General features: G+C 45.1%; 1 protein-coding gene and 1 non-coding gene across 15 annotated transcripts in view; one reads left to right on the forward strand and one right to left on the reverse strand.

The window, feature by feature from the left end:
* The window catches only part of atp2b2 (ATPase plasma membrane Ca2+ transporting 2), a 111,084-nt gene that overhangs the window by 51,469 nt on the left and 32,547 nt on the right, over positions 1-27,068 (reverse strand). For all 14 annotated transcript variants that reach the window (XM_062986656.1, XM_062986651.1, XM_062986653.1 and 11 more), the window contains exon 2: positions 17,277-17,763. In XM_062986656.1, the coding sequence (XP_062842726.1) occupies positions 17,277-17,487 (211 nt within the window). In that variant the 5' untranslated portion in view covers positions 17,488-17,763. The remainder of the gene's footprint in view (positions 1-17,276; positions 17,764-27,068) is intronic.
* Positions 8,413-8,486, forward strand: trnaa-agc (transfer RNA alanine (anticodon AGC)). The gene has a single exon. It is a non-coding gene; the product is annotated as a tRNA-Ala (tRNA).

Raw genomic sequence — 27,068 nt, forward strand, 5'->3', positions numbered from 1 at the left:
GGGCGCTAAAGGAATTTAATCAAAAGCTTCAGGTGCTTTAATTACCTCATCGTGGCTTTAAAACAGATTATATACACTACATATGCACTGCATAGCCACAAGTATTTGGACACCTGACCATGAGCTTGATATACAATCCATTCCAAAAACAAATGGTATTAAAATAGTGACCGGTGCAGCTAGAACAACAGCCGCTCTTCTGAAAGGGCTTCTCACAAGAGTTTGAAGTATGTCTGTGGGAATTTGTGCCTGTTCTGTCAAAATACGACAGCATTGTATTGCTGAGCACTGAAGTTGGAGTTCCAGTTCATCCCAGAGCTGTTGAGTGGGGCTCTAAGCAAGACTATGTGCAGGACACTGGAGTTTTTTTTTATAGAGCTGGCTACAGTGGGTTCCAACCCAGCAACCTTCTGATTACTAGACCAGTACTTTAACCCCAAAGTACTCTGACTGAGGAGGGCTGTCGTGCGCTGCCACAGGCCGCTTCTTTTCACCTGCTAGAGACGGGGTCTCACAGAGAGCAGTATCGTGTACGGAGTCGCACCCTCCTTGTGCAGGCGTCTCGACCGACCAGTAGAGGTCGTACCAGCAGCAGCGATAAAGGAATCCAGGAATCCCTGCCTGACCATCGCCTCCCACCCCCCACAGACACACGACCAATCATGTGTCCAGTTCGAGCCGATCAGACCGCTGTGCCAAGCTTTTAAAAATAATACTATTATAAAAATCACCTTTTAATCTGGATTTTATTATTCAATAAATATCCGTTAGCTGCTTGATTAGTCACCGTACTGAGTAACTGCTGATTAATTGTTACAGAAGCTCCATAATAAAGTGGGAGCAGACAAATCTAATAACCTGTAGCTACAATAATAATAATACTGAATAATTCAGCAGAACGACTCTCTGCTCTCCGCAGCCCCTCATCAACATGCAGCGGGTATAAAACACGCCGGGTATTAATAACCCACCCCGGCTGACGAATCCAGACCTGGCAGCTCTTCTATCAGTGCAGAGAATCTCCCGTCACCATGCAGCAATGTGCCCAAAAACTAGTTTCCATGGCAACCGCATGGGACTACAGCGAATTGATGTGGCAGTGAGTCGATATCCCAGAATGCTCTGTGTGTGTGTGTGTGTGTGTGTGTGTACTGTACATCTTGAGTGTGTGATACAGAAGGACGTGACACTTCGACGGCTGCACCGCTACACGACCAATCAATGGTGGAGTGAAAGAAAGTGATAACGGGCGCTGATTTAAACCGTCTATGCTTCATTTTATAAAATATTGAACTTACAAACGTAAAGAAAAGACAGACGATGTTTTTGTAAATAGAAATGTTGATCAAACTCACAAACTCGAATCTGCTGCTATACTGAATCGTGCACTTTAGATCTGCATAAAGCTGCTGTAGTTCCTGTGCAATACTTGAATGTAAATGTAAATATTTAAAATTCATATCTTAGTTATTTCTTCTAGTTTTTAAGTCTTAAGTTTTATTTTTACTAAACATAGTTTCTCTTGCTATTTATATTTTATATTTTATTATGTTTACACACACCGAGACCTGAGTAACTGCATTTCGTTCTAATCATGTACATGGTTTTGAATGACAATAAAGCTGAGTCTGAGTCTGAGTCTGAGTCTGAGTTCTGCTACCAGCCGACCGGGCGCCTATACAGACAATGACTGGCTCGTCCGAGGGAGGGAGGGAGGGTCGTAGGGATTCCTGATAACTGCTGCAATTACCACCTCGATGCACAAAGACAGGGGATAATGGAGATCGGTGCGTGACTCTCTGTGCGCGATACTGATCTCCATATGAACCCACCTGGTGCAGGTGAAAAGAAGTGGTCGGTACTGCACACGTGTTGGAGGGGGGGTGTGTTAGTTATGGCTCTCCTAGGGCAGGAGTGGAGGTGAAATAAGACTTGGGAATTGAACATGAGTTTAAAGTGAGAAAACTATTGTTATTATTACAAATAATAATATTATCATTTATTATTAATATTATTATTACTGTAATTATTATAAAAATTATTATTATTATCATCATTATTAATTTTATTATTGTTTTTATTATTATTGCTGTTATTATTATTAATATTATTATTGTTATCATTAATTTTATTATTGTTATTATTATTATTATTGTTATTATTATTATTGTTATTATTATTATTATCATTATTATTGTTGTTATTATTATTAATATTATTATTATTATTAATTTTATTATTGTTATTATTATTATGATTGTTATTATTATTATTATCATTATCATTATTATTGTTATTATTATTATTATTATTGTTATTATTAATATTATTATTGTTATTATTAATTTTATTATTATTATTACATTTATTATTGTTTTGTTATTATTATTATTATTACATTTATTATTATTATTATTAATATTATTATTGTTTTGTTATTATTATCATTACTATTACATTTATTATTGTTATTATTATTAATATTATTATTGTTTTGTTATTATTATCATTATTATTAATTTTATTATTGTTATTATTATTATTATTATTATTGTTATCATTATTATTGTTATTATTAATATTGTTATTATCATTATTATTATTAATATTATTATTACTGTCATTATTATGATCATTATTAATATTATTAAAATATTATTATTATTATTGTTATCACTGTTATTATAATATTACTATTATTGTCAATATTATTATAACTACTATTATTTTTTTACTTCTGTTATTATTTTTATTCTAATTATTATTATTATTATTAAAAAGAAGGCCATGGCACAAAATTAAATGACAGTATAAAACTTTTTGGATAAAATAATAAAATGATTTTTAGTCAGTTATATAATCAGAGTAAACTAAACAGCTGCAGGAGTGGAAATCCCGAGATGTGAATTTAAACTCCTGATACATAAAATCATGTAAAACTGAACATCAGACGATTCTCGGTGCTTTAGTTTAATCAAACATAACTTCTGGTTATTGTGGATCTTTACTGCACCATTAATAAAAACATCCAGCTTACCTCACAGCGGAAAAGCGTGAGTCGTATCCGCTTCCCCAGAGCACACAGGAACAACTCCACACACACAACACACACCTCAGGTGGTGACCTGAAGGAAACCGGCGTGCACTTTTCCACAACACACTTTCCACCGAGGGCCAGCTCTTGCCCCAGCTGAACAAAGAGAGGGATTTGAACCTGGTTTAATTAGAGTCGGCTTGTTGTTCCGACACCTGACGAGAGACGCGCCGCTCGGGAGGTCAGCGGTACGCAACCGGCGGCGAATCCTGTCCGTGAGCGGCGATAAGAAACCTGCGGCGAATCCCATCCGCTTCCAAACGTTAGATCTGACTCAGTAAACATCAACAATTCTCAAAAGGTGAGTAATGACCTTCAGCAGCCAGGACCGGCATGTCTCACCAACTAGATGGATGCAGTTCCACTGGGAACTGGACTAAGAAATGGCACGACAGCCCACTGAGACTGACCGAGACTGACCAAGAGTGACTAAGACTGACTAAGACTGATCGAGACTGACCCAGAGTGACTGAGACCACCTGAGACTGACCGAGACCAACTGAGACAGACCGAGACTGATCGAGAATGACTTAGACTGACTAAGACTGATCGAGACTGACCCAGAGTGACTGAGACCACCTGAGACTGACCGAGACCAACTGAGACCGACTGAGACTGACTGAGAGTGACTAAGACTGATCGAGACTGAGACAGACCGAGACTGATCGAGAGTGACTAAGACTGACTAAGACTGATCGAGACTGACCCAGAGTGACTGAGACCACCTGAGACTGACCGAGACCAACTGAGACTGACTGAGAGTGACTAAGACTGATCGAGACTGACCCGTTACTGAGACCAACTGAGACAGACCGAGACTGATTGAGAGTGACTAAGACTGATCGAGACTGACCCAGAGTGACTGAGACCACCTGAGACTGACCGAGACTGACCGAGACCAACTGAGACTGATTGAGACTGCTGCGATTACGACCTCTGCTGGCTGATTGATGGCGCTGCACAAAGATGGGAGATAACGGGAATTGGTGTGTGACTCTCTGTGCGCGATACAGATCTCCATATGACTGTACTGCACTTGTGATGGAGGGGGCGTGTGCAGCAGTAGAGGTAAAAGACGATTGGGTAACTGGACCTATGCATAACGAATAAGCGAGGGATTAATAATGGTCAATTTTTTTGGAGGTGGAATGGGGGGTGAAGGTAAAAATGCTGGTGGTCAGCACACTGGAGAGGTGTCTCAAACTTCATTAGTTCTATAAAACATCTAAGATGATTTGAGCTAAGATCCTGAATTGGAGGCGACGTCCCTGCTGGTTGAATCTAATTAGACAGATGTTAAGAGTGTGTGTGTGTGTGTGTGTGTGTGTGTTGACCCTTACAGAGAAGGACTTTGACAGTGGGACTGCAGTAACGTAAAACGTTTATGCTAATTACCGACAGGTGAACACACACATGCACACACACACACACACAATGCCATGGCTGGTTGATTAACCTTGTGTGTGTGTGTGTGTGTGTGTCTGAGTGTGTGTATTCTGTGTTTTTGAAGGGGGGGGGGGGGGGGGGGTGAGATGTCCGTCTCATGTTACTGATACATGGGTCGGATGTTTCTTGGCCACGATGGCGCCTATTAAAATGCACGAAGCCCCGAAACTCATGAAAATCTTATGATGTAGAGGAACCAGGAGGAACCACGATGCTTTTAAACTGCAGACGGAACCTGGACTGTCCGACGGCCGACAGGATTCTGGATTTTCCTCCTGACTCCTCGTCCTAATGAGTGGGGAGGGACCCACCGTCGATGTGTACGCGGGCGTGTAGGACATTAAACACACTGCACCCCTGCTGGGGTATAAATGTGAGGCGCTCTGAATCACTCTCACGCTGTGCACTCAAATATCACGCTTTCCTACGGAGCGGCGCCGAGTGTGACGGCATCAGAGGGGCGCCGGCTTCGCGTCTGACCGTCACGGTGGACGCAGGCAACACGTTCGGGTCAGGGGGCGCAAACTTTTGTCCTGATGCCTGATTTAACACAGGTTGTGTCTGGGCTTGGGACCTGCACAGAGAGCGCACTGACAGGAGCGGATCTCAATATCTAGGCTGTTTGGACACCCCGTGTCTGTCTGGACAACTGACTGGCTGATAGCACCGATGAGATTCGAACCCCAGATAGTGGAGGCCAACACAATTCAAGGCCAAAACAACACCGAGTCATCATTGTTCAAAAACACTGGGCACAAATCACAGATCCTTGGCCGATCCCTTAGACATAGCCAATCATGTCTGCACAGACGCCTGGCTGGCCGACAGCACCACCAAGGATCAAACCCGGATCTCAGCGGTGATGTGTTTGTGTAACAGACGCCCATTCAAAATATTTATTCATTAATTTATTCACTATTTACTGTAGTGCAAAATAACAAACTACAAGAGTTTGTAAAATACTACATTTCTAAATATCATTTAGACATGCCCCATTCCCCCACGCTGCATTATACAGAAATAATCTGTTCAGTGATTTACGTATCTAGATTGGACGTTAAATAAACACGACCCTTATGATCATCGCAGCAACGCTAAATCAAAACAGCCGAGTTCTGGTGCTTCACCTCATTGACGGGGCGTCGCCGGGTCACTTCTGGCGTCCATAAACAAAAGTGAGACGGAGCGACATCAGCGTTTGTGCCTCGGATTGATTCGGGACATGTGAGGTGAAATATGAGAGTGTTTTACTGAGACAGACGGGAGTCACTCCAGACAAACGTTCTCCCGATAAATCTATGAGCTCGGGCGTAAACGGCCCCCCCTGTAGAGACACTTCCGCTCTCCCAGCCGCTTTCAGGATGATCAATAATCAGGAAGTTCTCTAAAATACGGGCGGGTCATGCTAGCTCTGGAACCTCTCTTAATAATCCTTAATTTCTGTTCCAGGTATGATGACCTTGTGGTGTCCTTGAGTCACAAAAACCCAGAAAGCTGTGGCTTATGTATGAATTCTTCAGATGTTTGTCTAGACAGAGTGAGTCTAGGAATTTTTAAGCAAGGCAAGACAGAGACATGACAGGAGAAGACAGGACTAGACATGAGAGGACAAAACAGGGACATGAGAGAACAGGAAAGGGACAGAATAGGACAGAGAAGGACTGGCTAGGCAAGAACAGGAGAGGACAGGGGAGGACTGGACAGGATAGGACAGAACAGGACACGACAGGGCATAAGATGACAGGACACGAGAGGACAGGGACAGGGCATAAGGGGACAAGACAGGAACAAAATGTTAGAAGACGGGACAGGACAGAAGAGGACAGGACAGAGACAGGAGAAGACAGGAGAGGACAGGGACAGAACAGGGACAAAATGTTAGAAGACAGGACAGGACAGAAGAGGACAGGACGGGGACATAGACAGGAGAAGACAGGACAGAACAGGGACAGGAGAGGACAGAGACAGGACAGGAAAAGACAGGACAAGATGTTAGAAGACAGGACAGGGGAGGACTGGGGAGGACATGACAGGGACAGGACAAAAGAGCACAGGGACAAAATGTTAGATGACAGGACAGAACAGAAGAGGACAGGACGGGGACAGGAGAGGACAGAGACAGGACAGGAAAAGACAGGACAGGACGTTAGAAGACAGGACAGGGGAGGACTGGACATGAAAGGACACTACAGAAGAGGACAGGACAGAAGAGGACAGGACATTGCATTTACATTTTCGGCATTTAGCAGCCGCCTTCATCCAAAACGACTTACTTACAAAGCGACTGTGACAGTATCCAGTCTAAGCAATTAAGGGCCTCGCTCAAGGGCCCAACAGTGGCAACCTGGCCGTGGTGGGACTTGAATCAGCAACTTTTTGATAACTAGTCCAGCACCTTGACCGTTACAGCTGCCCTTCATCATTTGGATTGTAAAATTCTAGGTTTATTTGTTATTACCTGTATAATATAAATAAAAGTGCTTTTAAACAGCGCGTCCCTCCCCGGATCTGAGGTGGGAGGTGCGTCCGGGCGCTGGAGCGGAGGCTCAGATGGAGATTAGTATTCAGCGTTATGAGTACAGATGAGTCACGGCGTTCTACAGCAGATCAGGAGGAGGAGGATGAACCTGATCCTACTGCAATGCAGCTCTGAGATCCAGGCTTCAACAACACACTTCACTTCTGCTTCAGTTCTCAACCCTAAAATCACGTCCCTCTCGCTGCTGACCCACCGGAGCTTCACTCCAAGGTCACCGATTCAGCGGAGCGTGTTTGTCCCCTCGTGGGGGGTAAAATCTGCACCTGTTCGTTTATAACCCGCTCTCAGAGGAGCCGGTCTCTCTTTTTAAGAATGGCGTGTGGAAGGAGGGCAGCGGCGTCCTTATTAGCGGAGAGAGTCGGCGATTCCTGGCGGAGCCGAGATGAAATAGGATGTGTCAGAGGGGACCGAGCGCACGGGCGTGTGGACTAGATTAGCGTGCTCATCAGAGGTGGGTTTGGAGGACGGGGAAGTGCAGTACGACTGGTGGTGGTGGGGGGGGGGCTGGTCAACAAGCCGTGTGATGTTGAGCTGATGAGAGTCGGGGGGGGGGGGGGGTCTGGTATTTAGTTCACTGTCCACCATTCCAACCTGACGGACCTTCTGATGACTAGTCCAGGATCTCAACCATAGCACTTTTTGACCAAAAGAAGTTTGGTTCCTGAACTGGTTCTGTTCCGGCTCTGAACCTTGGTGCTTTTTAGAGAACTGGCCCACAATTCCACCAGTTTTGGGAGCCAAGCATAAAGTGCAAAATAATCATCAATATTAAATCCACTCTGAGAGCATCCGCATGTGTCTGTGTTCCAGTCTGTGTTCCTGCGTTTCTCTGTGTTCCTGCGTTTCTGTCTGTGTTCCTGCGTCTCTGTCCGTGTTCCTGCGTTTCTCTGTGTTCCTGCGTTTCTGTCTGTGTTCCTGCGTTTCTGTCTGTGTTCCTGCGTTTCTGTCTGTGTTCCTGCATCTCTGTCTGTGTTCCTGCGTCTCTGTCCGTGTTCCTGCGTTTCTCTGTGTTCCTGCGTTTCTGTCTGTGTTCCTGCGTTTCTGTCTGTGTTCCTGCGTTTCTGTCTGTGTTCCTGCATCTCTGTCCGTGTTCCTGCGTTTCTGTCTGTGTTCCAGCGTCTCTGTCTGTGTTCCTGCGTATGTCTGTGTTCCTGCGTTTCTGTCTGTGTTCCTGCATTTCTGTCTGTGTTCCTGCGTTTCTGTCTGTGTTCCTGCGTTTCTGTCCATGTTTCTGCGTTTCTGTCTGTATTCCTGCGTTTCTGACTGTGCTTCTGCGTTTGTCTGTGTTCCTGCATTTCTGTCCATGTTTCTGCGTTTCTGTCTCTGTTTGTAGGGCAGTTGTAGCCTAGTGGTTAAGGTACTGGACTAGCAATCCAAAGGTCGCTGGTTCAAGCCCCACCACTGCCAGGTTGCTGCTGTTGGGCCCTTGAGCAAGGCCCTTAACCCTCAATTGCTTAAACAGTGTACTGTAAGTCGCTTTGGATAAAATGTCGAAATGCCGAAAATGTAAAAAAATTTAAAAATATGTTTCTGTGTTTGTCTGTGTTCCTGCGTCTCTGTGTCCCTCTGTCGCTGTCCATGTTCCTGTGTTTCTGTCTGTGTTCCTGCGTTTTTGTCTGAGTTTTTGTCTGTATTCCTGCGTTTCTGTCTGTGTTCCTGCGTCTCTGTGTCCCTCTGTCGCTGTCCATGTTCCTGTGTTTCTGTCTGTGTTCCTGCGTTTTTGTCTGAGTTTCTGTCTGTATTCCTGCGTTTCTGTCTGTGTTTCTGCGTTTGTCTGTGTTCCTGCGTCTCTGTCTGTGTCCCTCTGTCGCTGTCCATGTTCCTGTGTTTCTGTCTGTGTTTCTGTGTTTCTGTCTGTGTTCCTGTGTGTGTGTGTGTATGTGCGTGCTGAAGCTGTTTGGTGTTTGATGCTGGATCTTTGTTTTGCCAGCTTGCTTTGACCTCCAGACCCTCCACCAGTATCACTGTGGTGTTGGGTTACACTGGTGTGCCTTATATCCCAGTTTAATCCCAGTCCTCATTTGAAACAACGATTCTGTTTCAGAAACGTGAGGCTAAAAGTCCTGAATCGAAATAAAAAGTGTTTTTGTTTTCAGCGTTGTGCTGTTCTACTGTTCTTTCATTTGATTGATTGATTTATCTTCAGTGCAGAAGCGTCTGTATTGACCGACGCTGTGATGGAGAACAGGTGCTGAATTATCTGTTACGACGGTCTTTTTGTTACAGTCCAGCTTCCTCGCTTTGAAAGATCGGTCCGTGGTTAGAAAACGAAGGCTGAACGCAGCGGTGGGACTCGGACGATGAAGGAAAGTGTCTGGACTTTTTGTGCGCAGTGAAAGGACGAGCTGGAGTGAGCCGGGCCGTCAGACAGAAATAGAAACGAGAGCGCGGGGAGTCATGAGGGACGGCGGGTACTGCGAGACACAAAGCGCCATCTTACACAGACGGTAACCTGCGGACCTACTCGGGGTGAAGTCTTCTCAACCGGCTGATAACGTCGAAGCAGGATTGTTCTCTACAGCTGCTCACAGTTTTCCTGATGCTTCACATGATGTTCTCAGACTTTGTGGACGTAAAGGAGAGCCACTGTTACAAATGTTGGCAGGTGGAAAGTGATCTTCAGGTTTCACAGAGGTGAAACTGTGGTAACTCTGAACCAGACACCTTCTGATGACTAGTCCAGGATCGTAACCTCCGAGTTACCCTGCCCTGGTGAGCCCCCCACCATCAACAAATAATTTTATAATTTACTTTGTTCGTTTCCTCTTTTTTGATCCTTCTTCTATTTACAGCAAAAAATAAATAAATACATTTGACAATATTCCATCAGCTTAAAGGGTCTCAAAGCAAGAAGGTCCTGGGTTCGATTTCCCAGCCGGGTAGTCCGGGTTCTTTCTGTGTGCAAATTCTTCCTGTGTCAGTGTGGGTGCTCCGGTTTCCTCCCACAGTCCAAAGACCTGCAGTCAAGACAAATGGAGCCACTACCTGTAATTGTGTGTGTGTGTGTGTGTGTGGTGAACTGTCTGGGGTGTTTCCTGCCTTTCGCCCAATTAAACAGACCCACTGCAACCCTGACCAGGATAAATTGTTGATAAAACAGACAGTGAGTGAATGAATGAGGTTCTTAATTTAAAAGACACACTCGATTCTGCAGCATCCAGCAGAACTGCGACCATTTTAATCCCCACCAACACACACACACACACACACACACACACAGACACACACACATGCGTACGCTTCTTTTACTGGTTGCATGAAATATTTATACTAAGTTCCAGCACTGCAGATGTTGCAGAGCTCCCTGCGTCCGATAACGATCGCGGCTCAGACCAAACTACCCGGCTAATTTTATTCCCTCAGTGAAATCGATCGGGTCACAGCTAAAGTGAAAAACGCGTTCCTGCCTGCTAATTAGCATCTTTGTTGCGAGCATGAAAACGCAACGCCGCGCTGGACGATCCTGCCTCGTGTCTCCCGGCTCTATAGCAACAGCGCCGTCCCCATGACTACTGTACAGCACGCATGATTCTATACGCTTCTATAACATTTCTATTGGCCGCTCACTGAAACCAGTGCTGCCAGTACAGTACATCCCAGTGATCCAGTATCAACAGAAGATCTGTTCTATTTTTCATGCCATTTTTATCAACCACTGTATCCTGATCAGGGATGCTGCGGGTGAAGCCGGGAAACTCCGGGCGAGAGGCAGGGATATCCTGGACGGGGCGCCGATCGACCCCGCGCCCACCCCGGGAGGAAGTGAAAGTTTGTGTAGGATCAGCTCGGCTTACTCGGCGCTCCACGCTTGAATTATTAAAGCCGGAAATATGACACGATACCATAACCACCGTCCGACCGCCATGCTCAACGGTGAATATTACATCAGGAGCGGATCTGACTGGTTAAAGAAAGGACTGCGATCTACACCGATCAGCCATAACATTAAAACCTCCTTGTTTCTACACACACTGTCCATGTTATCAGCTCCACCTACCATATAGAAGCACTTTGTAGTTCTACAATTACTGACTGTAGTCCATCTGTTTCTCTACATGCTTTGTTAGCCTCCTTTCACCCTGTTCTTCAATGGTCAGGACCCCCACAGGACCACCACAGAGCAGGTATTATTTAGGTGGTGGATCATTCTCAGTGTGTGTTGTGCTGGTATGAGTGGATCAGACACAGCAGCGCTGCTGGAGTTTTTAAACACCTCACTGTCACTACTGGACTGAAAATCGTCCACTAACCAAACATATCCACCCAACAGCGCACCGTGGGCAGCGTCCTGTGACCACTGATGAAGGTCTAGAAGATGACCGACTCAAACAGCAGCAATAGATGAGCGATCGTCTCTGACTTTACATCTACAAGGTGGACCGACTAGGTAGGAGCGTCTAATAGAGTGGACAGTGAGTGGACACGGTATTTAAAAACTCCAGCAGCGCTGCTGTGTCTGATCCACTCATACCAGCACAACACATACTAACACACCACCACCATGTCAGTGTCACTGCAGTACTGAGAATCATCCACCACCTAAATAATACCTGCTCTGTGGGGGTCCTGACCATTGAAGAACAGCATGAAAGGGGCTAACAAAGCATGTAGAGAAACAGATGGACTACAGTCAGTAATTGTAGAACTACAAAGTGCTTCTATATGGTAAGTGGAGCTGATTAAATGGACAGTGCGTGTAGCAACAAGGAGGTGGTTTTAATGTTATGGCTGATCGGTTAAATACCACCGTCATTTCTTCACTTGTTGGTGATTTTTCACTGTGAATGTGGGTCATTACACCGAATCGATGCTATTTCCGTCTCCAGGACAATATATGTATAATGTAGATGGAAATTATCTTTAAAATGCATTTTAAATTGAGCAAAGAGTCCTGCACATTCATCTAACTGCAAATAATGTTTTATAATTTAAAATGTTCATAAAAACTCCCTATAACTCTAACAGGACACAGTGTTCGGTGACTCCAGATCCCGTCTGTGTTCTTAATCTTTATTTTCTATAAGAAATGTAGAATAATGTGATTAAAATCCACTCAGTCCTGTTACCCTCACATATTCATCCTTCTGATAATATTCTCATCAATCAGGTCCCATTTTAAACAGAAATGTTCATGATCTGTATCTACTGAAGGTCACGGGAAGAGCATTAGTAGGTTCTCCCCTGTGTATTTGATAATATTGTAAGTCTGACTGAGACGGTTCGTCTCCACGTTCATTCCTGTTTCCTCCATTCATTCTTAATTTAAAAAGAACATTTTGTGATAAATCACTAGACTGGGCCCAGTGTTCTGGTGCTTTAGCATGTTCTCCATCCTGCTATATTTCATGTGTTGACTAAATCAAGGTTAAAACCTCAGACCTGTTACTCGTATACAATCATCTTACACTTAGAAACCTTGTACAAATGAAACAAAGGTGCCTGAGATTCGACCAAAACACCTTCTGAGTAGTGAAGTGTGTGTTACTAGATTCAGTGTTAAAGATAAAAAATGAAGTTTAATTTTATCCAGTTTCATGTTGTGCGTCCTCCAGCTCTGCCCATAAATAAAAGCTCATTACGTCCAGCGGTCAGCAGAGTGAAACAATTAGAGGCTGATATTAATTTTGGCCAGATAGAAGAACGCTGGTGGTCACTTTCTTTTGGCCATTTCTAAAAAGAACAATCCGCTTGTCTTCTTATGGCTTGTGATTCGTCTCAGTAGATGCTCTGTCCGGATCAAAGACTTCTCCGGCTGAGTATTTAGAGGTGGTTTTGACCCTCATGGGCTCCGTTACGATGATTTGGAGAGCGGTGCTGGCGGGTACGCCGAGGTGCGAGTGCAGAAGCTCTGCGGGTGAGAGAAGGCGCTGGGTAACGAGCCTGGATGTGACCGTTTGTCTTCATTATCGGAGCGCGTTCGAGGTGTCAGAGGGAGTTACTCAGAGGAACAGAGCCGCACCTCCCTCCCAAAAACACACAGGTGAAGCGATGAAGGACGGCGGAGGGGCGGACAGACGCTCCTCATGCTGAAGGGTTCGGACTATCACTGGGTCCTTTTGGTTTTACAGGCGACTCGGTCAGTTTCATTCTTTTAACAACGAGGTGCTGAACTGAGCAGCTGGAGTCACACACACACACACACACACACACACACACATACACACACACACACACACATTCAAACACACACACACACACACACACACACACACTCACATACACACATACACACACACATACACACACATACACGCACACACACACACATTCACGCACACACACACACGCACACTCACGCACACTCACATACACACACACATTCACGCACACACACACACGCACACTCACATACACACACACGCACACACACATACACACACGCACACACACACACATTCACGCACACACACACGCACACTCACATACACACACACACATACACATAAACATACACACACACACACACACACACACACACACACTTGGTACTATAACAGATTTGGAATTAAGGGCGGCAGTAAAATAATTAAGCACTATATCATTAATATCATTAATATTTTTCTTAGTTAATGATTTAAAGCTCTACACAAATGTCAAAAATGATAAAACACCCACTGTGGTTAGACACTATATAACCAAAAGTATGTGGACGCCTGACCATGAGCTTGTCGGACGTTCCATCTATAAAACAAATGCTATTAAAACCGAGTGACCTCTATGTGATGGGCAGTGGTAGCTCAAGGTTAAGATACTGAACCGTAACTCAGAAGGTTGCCGGTTCAAGCTCCACCACTGCCAAGTTGGGCCCCTGAGCAAGGTCCTTGACCCTCGGTTGCTTGAATTGTACTTGACTGCTTTGGATAAAAGCGTCCGCTAAATAGTGAAAATGTAGATCTTTTCATCCAGAACAACAGCCGCTCTTCTGAGGAGGCTTCTCTCAAAACAAGACTTAGAAGTGTGTCTGTGGGAATTTGTGCCCTTTCAGTTGAAAGAGGACAGCATTTGTATGGCTGGGCACTGGTGCTGATGTTCCAGTTCATCCCAGAGCTCTTGAGTGGGGCTGAGGTCAGGGTTCATGTCTTTATAGATTTTGCACATGCTTGAACAGGATAGGACCTTCCCTAAACGTTGGGAATGTATTATGTCCTTTATATAACTGATTTAATACACCTGTTAGCAACTGTGCAGCTTAAACACACTAATTTAATAATTAGAAAGGCGTCCCAATACTTTTGTTTAACATGAAACCGCTTGTATGAAAACGTTTAAACACAACGTTTACACGTTTGACCGACATTTTAACCCAGAGGTGTCATGATTCCCATGATTGAATATTTGGTTTTGCCCCGTCCCAACTCTTTTTGAATTTGATGTCTGTAAGACGCTTGTTTTCAAAATACAACCAAGCTGGTCAGTCAGTACATGACTTCATTATGTATTATTTGTACTTGAACCCTTTATACATTCCTGTTTCAATTTATGTCACAAACTGTCCCAACTCTTTTTGGAAGTGGCGTTTGTATGTAACGATATGAGCGTGTGTGTCCTGTCGCTCTGGGTCTGTATAAATATCAGGGTGATGTATAATTCACAACGGCTACATCAGAGCTATCAGGTTACAGCAGAGACGAGCGGATCATCATGTTAGTGCATCATTTTACTGCTGGGGGGGGGCGGGGCAGGTGTGTGTGTGTGTGTGTGTGTGTGTGTGTGTGAGTGGGGGGGGGGGGGGGGGGGGGGGGGGGTGGTCACCCAGATCCTGCTGTATTGAATAACAGAGAAGCCGTAAAGACGTGTGTGATACCGACTGCATCATCGTTCACTGAAGCAGCACGTTTTCAGCTGGTTACAGCCGAACAGGTTTGATTTCAAAATAAAGACGTCAGGACTGAAGAGATTAGAACCAACGCAGCGGGAAACGCTTCCAGCCGTGTCACGTGTTATTAATTTAATAGAAATAAAGTCACCTAGAGAATCAGGCCACGTAAAGTCAGATCTGAGACGGCGCGGCTGCTGTTCCTAATGTTGGTACGAGAATCCGCTCGTCTCGGTGCCCAGGCTGCTGATTCGTCTCAGTAGATTTGTTTCCCATACCAGACTGGATACGGTTTTTACACTGAATGCCCTTCCTGATGCTATTTTTATCCAGGCTGGGAACCAGCACAGAGAGAGTGCACTGACATCCTGATGGCCAGGCTGTTCAGCCGCCACATTATAACCAAATCCCAAAATACACAACCCCCAAAATACACAAACCCCAAAATACACAAACCCCAAAATAACCAAACCCCAAAATAACCAAACCCCAAAATACACAAACCCCAAAATAACCAAACCCCAAAATAACCAAACCCCAAAATAACCAAATCCCAAAATAACCAAACCCCAAAATAACCAAATCCCAAAATAACCAAACCCCAAAATAACCAAACCCCAAAATAACCAAATCCCAAAATAACCAAACCCCAAAATAACCAAATCCCAAAATAACCAACCCCCAAAATACACAAACCCCAAAATACACAAACCCCAAAATAACCAAACCCCAAAATAACCAAACCCCAAAATACACAAACCCCAAAATAACCAAACCCCAAAATAACCAAACCCCAAAATAACCAAATCCCAAAATAACCAAACCCCAAAATAACCAAATCCCAAAATAACCAAACCCCAAAATAACCAAACCCCAAAATAACCAAACCCCAAAAATACACAAACCCCAAAATAACCAAATCCCAAAATAACCAAACCCCAAAATAACCAAACCCCAAAATAACCAAACCCCAAAATAACCAAATCCCAAAAATACACAAACCCCAAAATACACAAACCCCAAAATAACCAAACCCCAAAATAACCAAATCCCAAAATAACCAAATCCCAAAAATACACAAACCCCAAAATAACCAAATCCCAAAATACACAAACCCCAAAATACACAAACCCCAAAATACACAAACCCCAAAATAACCAAACCCCAAAATAACCAAACCCCAAAATACACAAACCCCAAAATACACAAACCCCAAAATAACCAAACCCCAAAATGTAAAACAGAGCAGCTTTTATTATTATTATACTTCTAAATCAGCTAAATTTTATAGCTCAATTAAAATAACCCCATTTATTTTATAACATTTATATTATTTGCTTTCTTTTTTAATTTTTGCTCATTGTATTTATTAAATAATTTATTTATTATTAAATGACTGAAAAAGACTCAAAATAATTTTAGAAAATGTAATTTCTGAAAAATCTTTGATTTATTTATTTATTTTATTTATTTATATTTATTTTTATTTATTTATATTTACATTCATGTATTTATATTTATTTATTTATTTTCTTAGGTACTAAATCATAAAACTAAACTCATTATTTAATGTATCTTTTAAAGTGAAAAATTTCTTAGCTGGACTTATTTTTTTTCTTTTAGTTTTAAATGCTTTATATTTTTAACATTTACTTAATTATTTTTAAATTAGCATTTTTAACTGGCAAAAAAAAAAAAACATTTTAAAAAACGAATAAACATTCCTAATGAGCTCTGTGTCTGTAAATAAGATCTGATCTGAGAGCACCACTGAGACCATGTTAGCTTAGTGTGTGAGAAAAAAGGTCAAGGGTTCAAGCCCCAATAGCACCATGTTGGTCCCCTGAGCAAAGAGCGAGGCCCTTAAGCCTCACCTGCTTGTCTTGTGTTTGACTTTGAATAAAAAGCGTCCGCTAACATGTCATCAATTTTAAAATATATATACAGTATATATATATAGTTGATTGGCAAATGTGCTGCCGTCTAATCTTTAATGAAAATAAAACATCTGAATTTTATTATTTAAAACAATAAAAGCCAAACTGAGATCCTGCAGATTAAATCCTCACATCGTCCAGCAGCTCATCACGCTGACCGACGTCGTGCTAACCGGGATTTTGTGATGGACGTTTTTCCCCAAACCCCCACGATTCTTTAGAAAGTCGGCGTGTCGGTTTGACCTCTACGCGGTTGCCTGGGAGACCTCGGCGTTACTGTGAGGATGGACGAGGGAGGAAGGAGTCGGCGCTCCTGCGGGCTGAAGCAGGGATGAAAAACTAATCAATAGTTGTTGGAATGAGTCACCGGTGTCGGTGAGCGAGGGGTGGCGGGGAGGCGGGGAGGAGAACCTACGGCTTTAGTAACGAGAACGCGGCACTCACCCTCCGTCGGCGAGGTCTTCAGCCTCTGGCAGAGTGCGGCGATGCCTCCGTAATCGTCCTGAATTTTGACCACCGCCTCGGTGCCTCGGAGCTCCATGAGCGAGCGCAGCTCCATCACGGAGCAGCCGAAGCCGCCGCTGCCGCCACCGCTCCCGACGGAGTCGTTTCTTTGGTTCTTGGCATAGAAATCGCTGTTCCTCATGTCCCCCATGGCAGCGCAGTGCGTGATGCTCGGATTCTGGAACGGCGACTCGAGGATCAGGAGGAGAGACGAGACGAGAGGACGATGGAGACGGAAACTAAACGGGTACGGTTATGTTGTTGGGGGGGGGGAGAGAAAAAAAATCCAGCGGTGAGGAAGAGCAGGGACGGCGAGGTCCTGGAATTCAGCGCTGCTGCTGCAGAGCCACGGTGCTCCACACAGCGTTTCCCATTTCAGCCCGTCTCCTCTCAGGTCCTGTCTACATGGTGATCCTCTCCGTTACTCCTTCAGAGAGAGACAGAGAGACAGAGCGAGAGCGGCAGAGAGGAGAGAGCGAGAGGGGGGAGAGAGAGAGAGACAGAGAAGACAAGTGAATATCAAAGCAACCTGCAGACCAATGGAAGAGAGAGAGACACCGAGAGAGAGAGAGAGAGAGAGAGAGAGAGAGATCACACTATCATCCTCTGCAGGGGAGCAGGAGAATGCATCCATCCATCCATCCATCCATCCATCTGCCTCTCTCTCTCTCTCTCTCTCTCTCTCTCTCTCTCTCTCTCTCTCTCGCTCTCTCATCTCATTTACAGAAACACTCGTCAGCTAAACAATCGCCCCCGTGAACACCGAACCTTCCGCCCCTCTCCGTCCGTACGTCCCCGGACCTGCCGCCGTTATTCCATCATCACGGTCGTCTGAACTTGTGAGGTTCCTTCAGCCTCATTTACGGGATCCGAGACGCAGATGAGCAAAAGAAGCTTCGCAAAACAAGCGCACGGCTGCGATAATAACGACGTTCGAGTCAATCCTGCTCTCTGATTGGCTGGCTGATGTGCATTGATTCTTTATCACAGGAAAGACATAAAGGAGATCAGCTCAAACAGTACTACTAAGGTACTGTACTAGTAGTCAGAAGGTCGCTGGTTCAAACCCCACCACTGCCAGGTTACCACTGTTGGGCCCTTAGGCAAGGCCCTTAACCCTCAATTGATTAGACTGTTTACTGTCACACTACTGTAAGTTGCTTTGGATCTAAGCGTCTGCTAAATGCCAAAAATGTAAATGTAAACAGGTACAGTTATAGCCTAGCGGTTGAGGGTTGCTGGTTCAAGCCACACCACTGCCAGGTTGCCGCTGTTGGGCCCTTTAGCAAGGCCCTTAACCCTCAATTGCTTGGACTGTATACTGCAAGTCACTTTGGATCGAAGCGTCTGCTAAATGCCCAAAATGTGAATGTAAAAAATGCCTTATAGGGGCAGTTACAGCCTAGCGGTTGAGGGTTGATGGTTCGAGCACCACCACTGCCAGATTGCCACTGTTGGGCCCTTGAGCAAGGCCCTTAACCCTCAAATGCTAATACAATATACTGTCAAGATGCATCAGTTCAAGTCTTTAATGTTTAACGTCAAACACAGTCATGGACAATTTTGTGGGAGGAAACCGGAGCTCCCGGAGGAAACCCACGCAGACACGGGGAGAACATGCAAACTCCACACAGAAAGGACCTGGACCGCTCCACTCTGGGAATCGAACCCAGGACCTTCTTGCTGTAAGACGACAGTGCTACCCACCGAGCCACCGTGCCGCCCTGCCATTGTAAATGAACTAACTGTAACTAACCCTGTCATCTACTACTGATTTGCTGAATTGAACAGACTGGAATGAAACAGAACAGACAACCTGGTGTCATGTCATGTTTTTACCACTGCTTCATCCTGATCAGGGTCACAGTGGGTCCAGTCCAGTTTTCCCTGAATCACTAGGTTAGATGCAGTAACAAGCATTTAGAGTGGGTTGAGCTTTGGGCTATCATTCAGAAGATTGTTGATTTAAATCCAGGCTCTGGGCCACTTTGGGCCCTAGAGGAAGGCCCTTAACCCTCTCGACTCCAGAAGCTGGACCCCCTGCTTCCAAACAAGCTTGAATAGACCACTGAAGTCGTGTCGTCATTTTGAAGTCCACGCCGTGTTGTTTTGCCCATATTTGGTAACCCGGGTCTAAGAGAAATTTTAAATGGGAAAAACGAATGGAGATTTTCGAAAATTGCCTCTCTCGCATCCTGTAGTCATAAAAAATGTTCCAGAGCTGTTAGGTTTTGTTTTATGGAGATTCTTCTGTCTATTATCACTGGATCCTCTGAATTACGAAGTCGTTAAAAAGTCAAAATATGAATATTGCTACATGTAAGCTAAGCTGATAGTTTATACTAGAACAGAAGTGCACACACTGTGCTGTAATCATTACAGCAGAAGCATGACGGTCACTTCTGTAAACTTTAGTACCATTTATTATGTTTAATACATCAGCCCCCCCCCCCCCCCCCCCCCTCTCCCCCGGTTCCTCCCGGGTCTATCAGCAGCGCCCCGCTGCTCTGACAAACATGATTTGTCAATCGCAATTCCCTGTGAATGAGCGGCCAGTGTGGGCGTCTCTCTCTCACACACACACACACACACACACACACATCAGTCTCGTCAGGACTGATCAATGTCCACGCCAGTCTCACCAGCTGAGCCTGTGTGTGGAATAAAAGCAAAGGTAATGCAGGACGGCTCATCATCTCAGCAAGAGCTGCGTATAACACACACACACACACACACACACACACACACGTGTATCACACCTCTGCTACTAATAACCTTGCATTACACAACAGGTACTTCAGAGCACGCTGATCACTGTGAGCTGATCAGCATGTAAACGTTTCTAATCAATGCAGCTGTATTTAGACTGTTTCAGTCCGTTTGTTTCGGTATAATAGTTTCATTACGTAAATAACTTTGTGTAAATAATAACAATAAAAAACACTGAAATTACAAACTGCAGTAACACACTTCTACCATAGAGGGCGCCAAGCATCAGCCAAAAGTTACACACCGCAACTTTAACTTTACATTTACATTTTAAGCATTTAGCAGATTCTTTTATCCAAAGCGACCTACATAACTGTAACTGTATCTTGTCTAAGCAATTAGGGTTAAGGGTCTTGCTCAAGGGCCCAACAGTGGCAACCTGGCAGTGGTGGGGCTTGAACCAGCAACCTTTTTTAAATACTAGTCCAATATCTTAACCACTAGGCTACAACTTACTGATGAAAGAAAATACAAAAACAAACATGTGCATATAACTTTTTTATTGACCGGAAGTGGTTGACACGTGTTTCCTCTTACTGAAATGTATTCATGTAATACTATTAAATGCAGCTCATGACACAATAACATTATAAAAATATATTCTCTCGAGTTCTAAACATCACAGGAGGCAGCCAATCACGTACGACAAGGCGTGGCTCTCCATACGCGATACTGCGCTCTGTGAGCCCAGGCCTTTGGCAGGTGAAAAGAAGCAGGGCGTGAAAATGTGGTGAAAAGGGCTGTGTCTGAGGGGGTTGTGACAGTCTCGGCTCTCCTCAAAGGATGGTTGCAGCGATGAGGAGAGATAAGCATCAGAATTCTGTACTCCCCGGTTCCAATCTCAGGTCTGCTATCGGTTGGCTGGGTGCCCCCTAGTGGGCGTTATTGGCAGTGTCAGCAGCGGACAAAATTGGCCACCGAGTCTGCTGGGTGGGGAAAGACTGGAGTAAAAAGTAGGCGGGGTTTTCAAACACTGTGTAAGCCTGAGGTGCCTGTACAGAAGTGGAGATCGGCATGTGTGCGAATCCACCGAAATATGGGCGAATAAGAAAGGGGTCGGACTGTACAGGCGTCGGAGCGGGCGTGGGGCAGGCGAATATACCCTCCACGGATATAGCGGAAGACTAATACGTTAAAAATCTGGAGAAAAACACCCTGAGCTTGAGAGATTTTGTACAACTGGTGCCATCCAGTAAACTGTTGGCTTCACTGATTCCAGCGCAGCATCAGTACCGCTCTGACGTCTCATTTATTTATGTTTCATTTCAGTAAAACTTGTTTAGATGAGCGAAGATTCAAACCCCAAAACATGAAGCGGATGAGTGAGAGTCCTTCCCTAATAACCGAATCTCACTGAACGTTCAGCGGCGGAGCAGCAGCGGATCAGAAGCGTGTAGCTCGCGTCACTCCGAGCGTGTTTAGTTTGTAGATTTACGGGTCCGATAACGCGCCTGGATGTTGGTGATCAGTTTCCGTTCCCAGAAAGCACTGCGCCGACCCTGAACACGCTGTATTAATAAACATGGGAGTGAGACCCAGCGGAGAAATCGATGGCTCCAGTATCAGGCGTGTGATTTTGATTTGTGGATGCTTGTGGCCGGGGGCAGCAGAGCGCTGGCGCTGTGTACCGCCATCATTCAGGCCTGTAATTACAATCCGGGGAAATTCACTCGCCCAGGACTTTTATTTACTCACATCATTTCTATTATTCACACCGACCAGTACTCTCATTTATTATTACATCTTTGTACTGTGGGAGGAAACCGGAGCTTCCGGAGGAGAACATGCAAACTCCACACAGAAAGGACCCGGACCGCTCCACCTGGGAATCAAACCCAGGACCTCCTTGATATGAGGCGACAGTGCTACCCACCGTGCCGCCCCATGCTGAATGATAAGTAGAACATTTAAGTGATGATTAAATTTCTAACTGAAATAAGAAATATCATTTAGTTTTATAACTAAACCCCATTAGAACCTGATACAAAAAACGTTTCTTTAAATTGACTGATAATAGACGCGTGGTCTCCAGCCCTGACGCTCCGGGCGGCGCGGCATGAATGCCACACTGTGTGATGGCACAAAGGAGAGGCTATTTTAGAGCGGGCCAGGCGCCGGACAGAAGAAGCGCTGCCCGCGGTCAGGCCGGTGTGAAGGGTGAGGAGATAGCACCGGCGCTGTCTGTCCTCTCCTGCACTCAGGCTTTTGTGTGCACTGAGAGAGGAGCGCTGGAGGAGTGGCAGGACTATAGCTGGAGATTACACGCCACGTCGGGCACTTGTGTCGCCGCCCGGGCCTTAATGCATCCTGCCTTTCAACGTCAGTGCCAGTGAAAGGGTCGTGTCAGGCAGAGGAGAGGTAAAATACCCACAAACACCCCAAACCATTTATACCCAACGACCTCCAGTGACCTCTCACCAAACATCACAAGTGAACTTCAATCAAAATTTGGGGCTCTGGTCTGGAGCTGGAATACAGAGACTCCACCACACCTCCTTTATTAGGACTAGAGGGTACAGAGACTCCACCACACCTCCTTTATACGGACTAGAGGGTACAGAGACTCCACCACACCTCCTTTATACGGACTAGAGGGTACAGAGACTCCACCACACCTCCTTTATACGGACTAGAGGGTACAGAGACTCCACCACACCTCCTTTATTAGGACTAGAGGGTACAGAGACCCCACCGCACCTCCTTTATTAGGACTAGAGGGTACAGAGACTCCACCACACCTCCTTTATTAGGACTAGAGGGTACAGAGACTCCACCACACCTCCTTTATACGGACTAGAGGGTACAGAGACTCCACCACACCTCCTTTATACGGACTAGAGGGTACAGAGACTCCACCACACCTCCTTTATTAGGACTAGAGGGTACAGAGACTCCACCACACCTCCTTTATACGGACTAGAGGGTACAGAGACTCCACCACACCTCCTTTATTAGGACTAGAGGGTACAGAGACTCCACCACACCTCCTTTATACAGACTAGAGGGTACAGAGACTCCACCACACCTCCTTTATTAGGACTAGAGGGTACAGAGACCCCACCACACCTCCTTAATTAGGACTAGAGGGTACATAGACCCCACCACACCTCCTTTATTAGGACTAGAGGGTACAGAGACCCCACCACACCTCCTTTATTAGGACTAGAGGGTACAGAGACTCCACCACACCTCCTTTATACGGACTAGAGGGTACAGAGACTCCACCACACCTCCTTTATTAGGACTAGAGGGTACAGAGACTCCACCACACCTCCTTTATACGGACTAGAGGGTACAGAGACTCCACCACACCTCCTTTATTAGGACTAGAGGGTACAGAGACCCCACCACACCTCCTTTATTAGGACTAGAGGGTACAGAGACTCCACCACACCTCCTTTATTAGGACTAGAGGGTACAGAGACTCCACCACACCTCCTTTATACGGACTAGAGGGTACAGAGACTCCACCACACCTCCTTTATTAGGACTAGAGGGTACAGAGACCCCACCACACCTCCTTTATTAGGACTAGAGGGTACAGAGACTCCACCACACCTCCTTTATTAGGACTAGAGGGTACAGAGACCCCACCACACCTTTATTAGGACTAGAGGGTACAGAGACGGTACAAGAAAGTACAGAGACCCCATCACGCCTGCTTCAGTGGGTTTGATGGGGACAGGGTCCTCCTGCCTCATGCCCAGTGTTTTTTTGGTGAAAACGGACTTGCTGCAACCCTGACCAGGATAAAAAGGTTGATGAAAATAAAATAGGATAACACTTCTGTGCAAACAGGTTTAGTCCTCGTCCATGCTAGTCAAGTCCTCACACTAGTCAAATGTTCCTGCTTACCAAAGACATGGCAGTAGGTTTACTGGCTACTCATAATTACCCCTAAGTTGTGAAGGACTGAGTGAGAGACGTCTGCAATAAATCGGTACCCTGTCCAGCACCTCCTGCCTCACGCCCAGCGTTTTCTGGTAAAAACGGACCTGCTGCAACCCTGACCAGTAAAAAGGTTGATGACGTTAGACATTTAAAAGAAGATCAGAATAAAAGAGCTGAAATAATCATACAGGAGGTAAAGATCTCAATCCCACACACATGGCTGACTTGTTGTGCTTTGACAGCCGTACACGAGAGATGAGCGCTACACACTGGTGTTGAGTGGGCGGCGTGGTTTTTTTTTCCCCAGAGAACAGAGTTCAGAGCTCTGGCCGCTTTGTGTCTTTATATCAGCGTTTAGAGGAGTGCAGGGGTGGATATTTACAGTGTATCACAAAAGTAAGTACACCCCTCACATTTCTGCAAATATTTCATTATATCTTTTCATGGGACAACACTATAGACATGAAACTTGGATATAACTTAGAGTAGTCAGTGTACAGCTTGTATAGCAGTGTAGATTTACTGTCTTCTGAAAATAACTCAACACACAGCCATTAATGTCTAAATAGCTGGCAACATAAGTGAGTACACCCCACAGTGAACATGTCCAAATTGTGCCCAAATGTGTCGTTATCCCTCCCTGGTGTCATGTGTCAAGGTCCCAGGTGTAAATGGGGAGCAGGGCTGTTAAATTTGGTGTTTTGGGTACAATTCTCTCATACTGGCCACTGGATATTCAACATGGCACCTCATGGCAAAGAACTCTCTGAGGATGTGAGAAATAGAATTGTTGCTCTCCACAAAGATGGCCTGGGCTATAAGAAGATTGCTAACACCCTGAAACTGAGCTACAGCATGGTGGCCAAGGTCATACAGCGGTTTTCCAGGACAGGTTCCACTCGGAACAGGCTTCGCCAGGGTCGACCAAAGAAGTTGAGTCCACGTGTTCGGCGTCATATCCAGAGGTTGGCTTTAAAAAATAGACACATGAGTGCTGCCAGCATTGCTGCAGAGGTTGAAGACGTGAGAGGTCAGACTGTCAGTGCTCAGACCATACACCGCACACTGCATCAACTCGGTCTGCATGGTCGTCATCCCAGAAGGAAGCTGACGCACAAGAAAGCCCGCAAACAGTTTGCTGAAGACAAGCAGTCCAAGAACATGGATTACTGGAATGCCCTGTGGTCTGACGAGACCAAGATAAACTTGTTTGGCTCAGATGGTGTCCAGCATGTGTGGCGGCGACCTGGTGAGAAGTACCAAGACAACTGTATCTTGCCTACAGTCAAGCATGGTGGTGGTAGCATCATGGTCTTGGGCTGCATGAGTGTTGCTGGCACTGGGGAGCTGCAGTTTATTGAGGGAAACATGAATTCCAAAATGTACTGTGACATTCTGAAACAGAGCATGATCCCCTCCCTTCAAAAACTGGGCCTCATGGCAGTTTTCCAACAGGATAACGACCCCAAACACAACCTCCAAGATGACAACTGCCTTGCTGAGGAAGCTGAAGGTAAAGGTGATGGACTAAACCCAATTGAGCACCTGTGGCGCATCCGCAAGTGGAAGGTGGAGGAGTTCAAGGTGTCTAACATCCACCAGCTCCGTGATGTCATCATGGAGGAGTGGAAGAGGATTCCAGTAGCAACCTGTGCAGCTCTGGTGAATTCCATGCCCAGGAGGGTTAAGGCAGTGCTGGATAATAATGGTGGTCACACAAAATATTGACACTTTGGGCACAATTTGGACATGTTCACTGTGGGGTGTACTCACTTATGTTGCCAGCCATTTAGACATTAATGGCTGTGTGTTGAGTTATTTTCAGAAGACAGTAAATCTACACTGCTATACAAGTTGTACACTGACTACTCTAAGTTATATCCAAGTTTCATGTCTATAGTGTTGTCCCATGAAAAGATATAATGAAATATTTGCAGAAATGTGAGGGGTGTACTCACTTTTGTGATACACTGTATATCTGTGTGTTATCCAAGCTTACGGCTGCAGAATTACGGTTACGGAAAGATAAGATCTATACATAAATAATATTACTTCGTTTAATACAATAATACAATCACATAGCTGTAGAAATTATAAACAAACACGTGTAACCCGTCACCCCGACCTCTTTCCTTCTGGTGATGGATTGATCAGCGGTGTGATGCCTGCAGGTTTACTAAAGTTCACGGTCAGATAAGCTGAACCGTACTGTGTGATGGACGCTACAGAATGTGTTTGTGTGTGTGTGTGCGGTTCACACCGTGCGTTTCCACTGCACGGTACCCTGTGGTTCAGTACGTTATTAGGAAGGCTCTACCTAAATGATGGGCGTAAAATGTATTTAATTTTAATTTGCCTAATGAGGCGTCCTAGCAATCCTACGGCAATCCAGTTAGTTATGCCAAGTTCACACTACACGACGGGATCCCTGTAATCTGTAATCGGGAGTCTTTCAAGTCGGTGTGTATTTCACACTACACGACTGATGGGTGATAGTGGGTCACACACTACACCATCTACCACCAGCAGGAATCTCAGACCAGTCTGTCTGTTCTCCCAAACTACGTTTAGTCACAAAAACACGTGAGACGTGACGAGGGGTTTAATGACACCACGTCCAAAAATGCACGTCAACAAGTAGCGAGAGATCAAAGTTTGTGCGCTGATGTGCAGCGTAAAAGCAAGTAGGAAAAATAAATGAATCTGGGTGAAGTGGGTTTGGCTACATGGCCAGCAGGGGGCGTCTGTTCTGTTCGGGTATTATGGTTCGGCGTGGACGATAAGTCACGAATACTGTAAAGCTTGTGTGTGTGCCGATGTATTCTGATATAAACTAGATTTTGCCCCACATATTTACACTCCTCCCCGGGTTTCCCTTCTGAATTTGCGTTCATAACAGTCACGACCTGATCGCAACACTTTTCACGCTACATGATTAAGAGTCGGCGACTGGTCCAGATATTTAACATGCTACTTTTTTTTTTTTTTGAGTCTGCGAGCGCTCGAGTCGTTGAACAGTTCACACATAGCAATCGAGAGACGCTTTTCGCTCCCAGATTGAACGCCGATTTA

This window comes from Trichomycterus rosablanca, chromosome 24 (assembly GCF_030014385.1).
Source record: "Trichomycterus rosablanca isolate fTriRos1 chromosome 24, fTriRos1.hap1, whole genome shotgun sequence".
Lineage (NCBI taxonomy): Eukaryota > Metazoa > Chordata > Actinopteri > Siluriformes > Trichomycteridae > Trichomycterus > Trichomycterus rosablanca.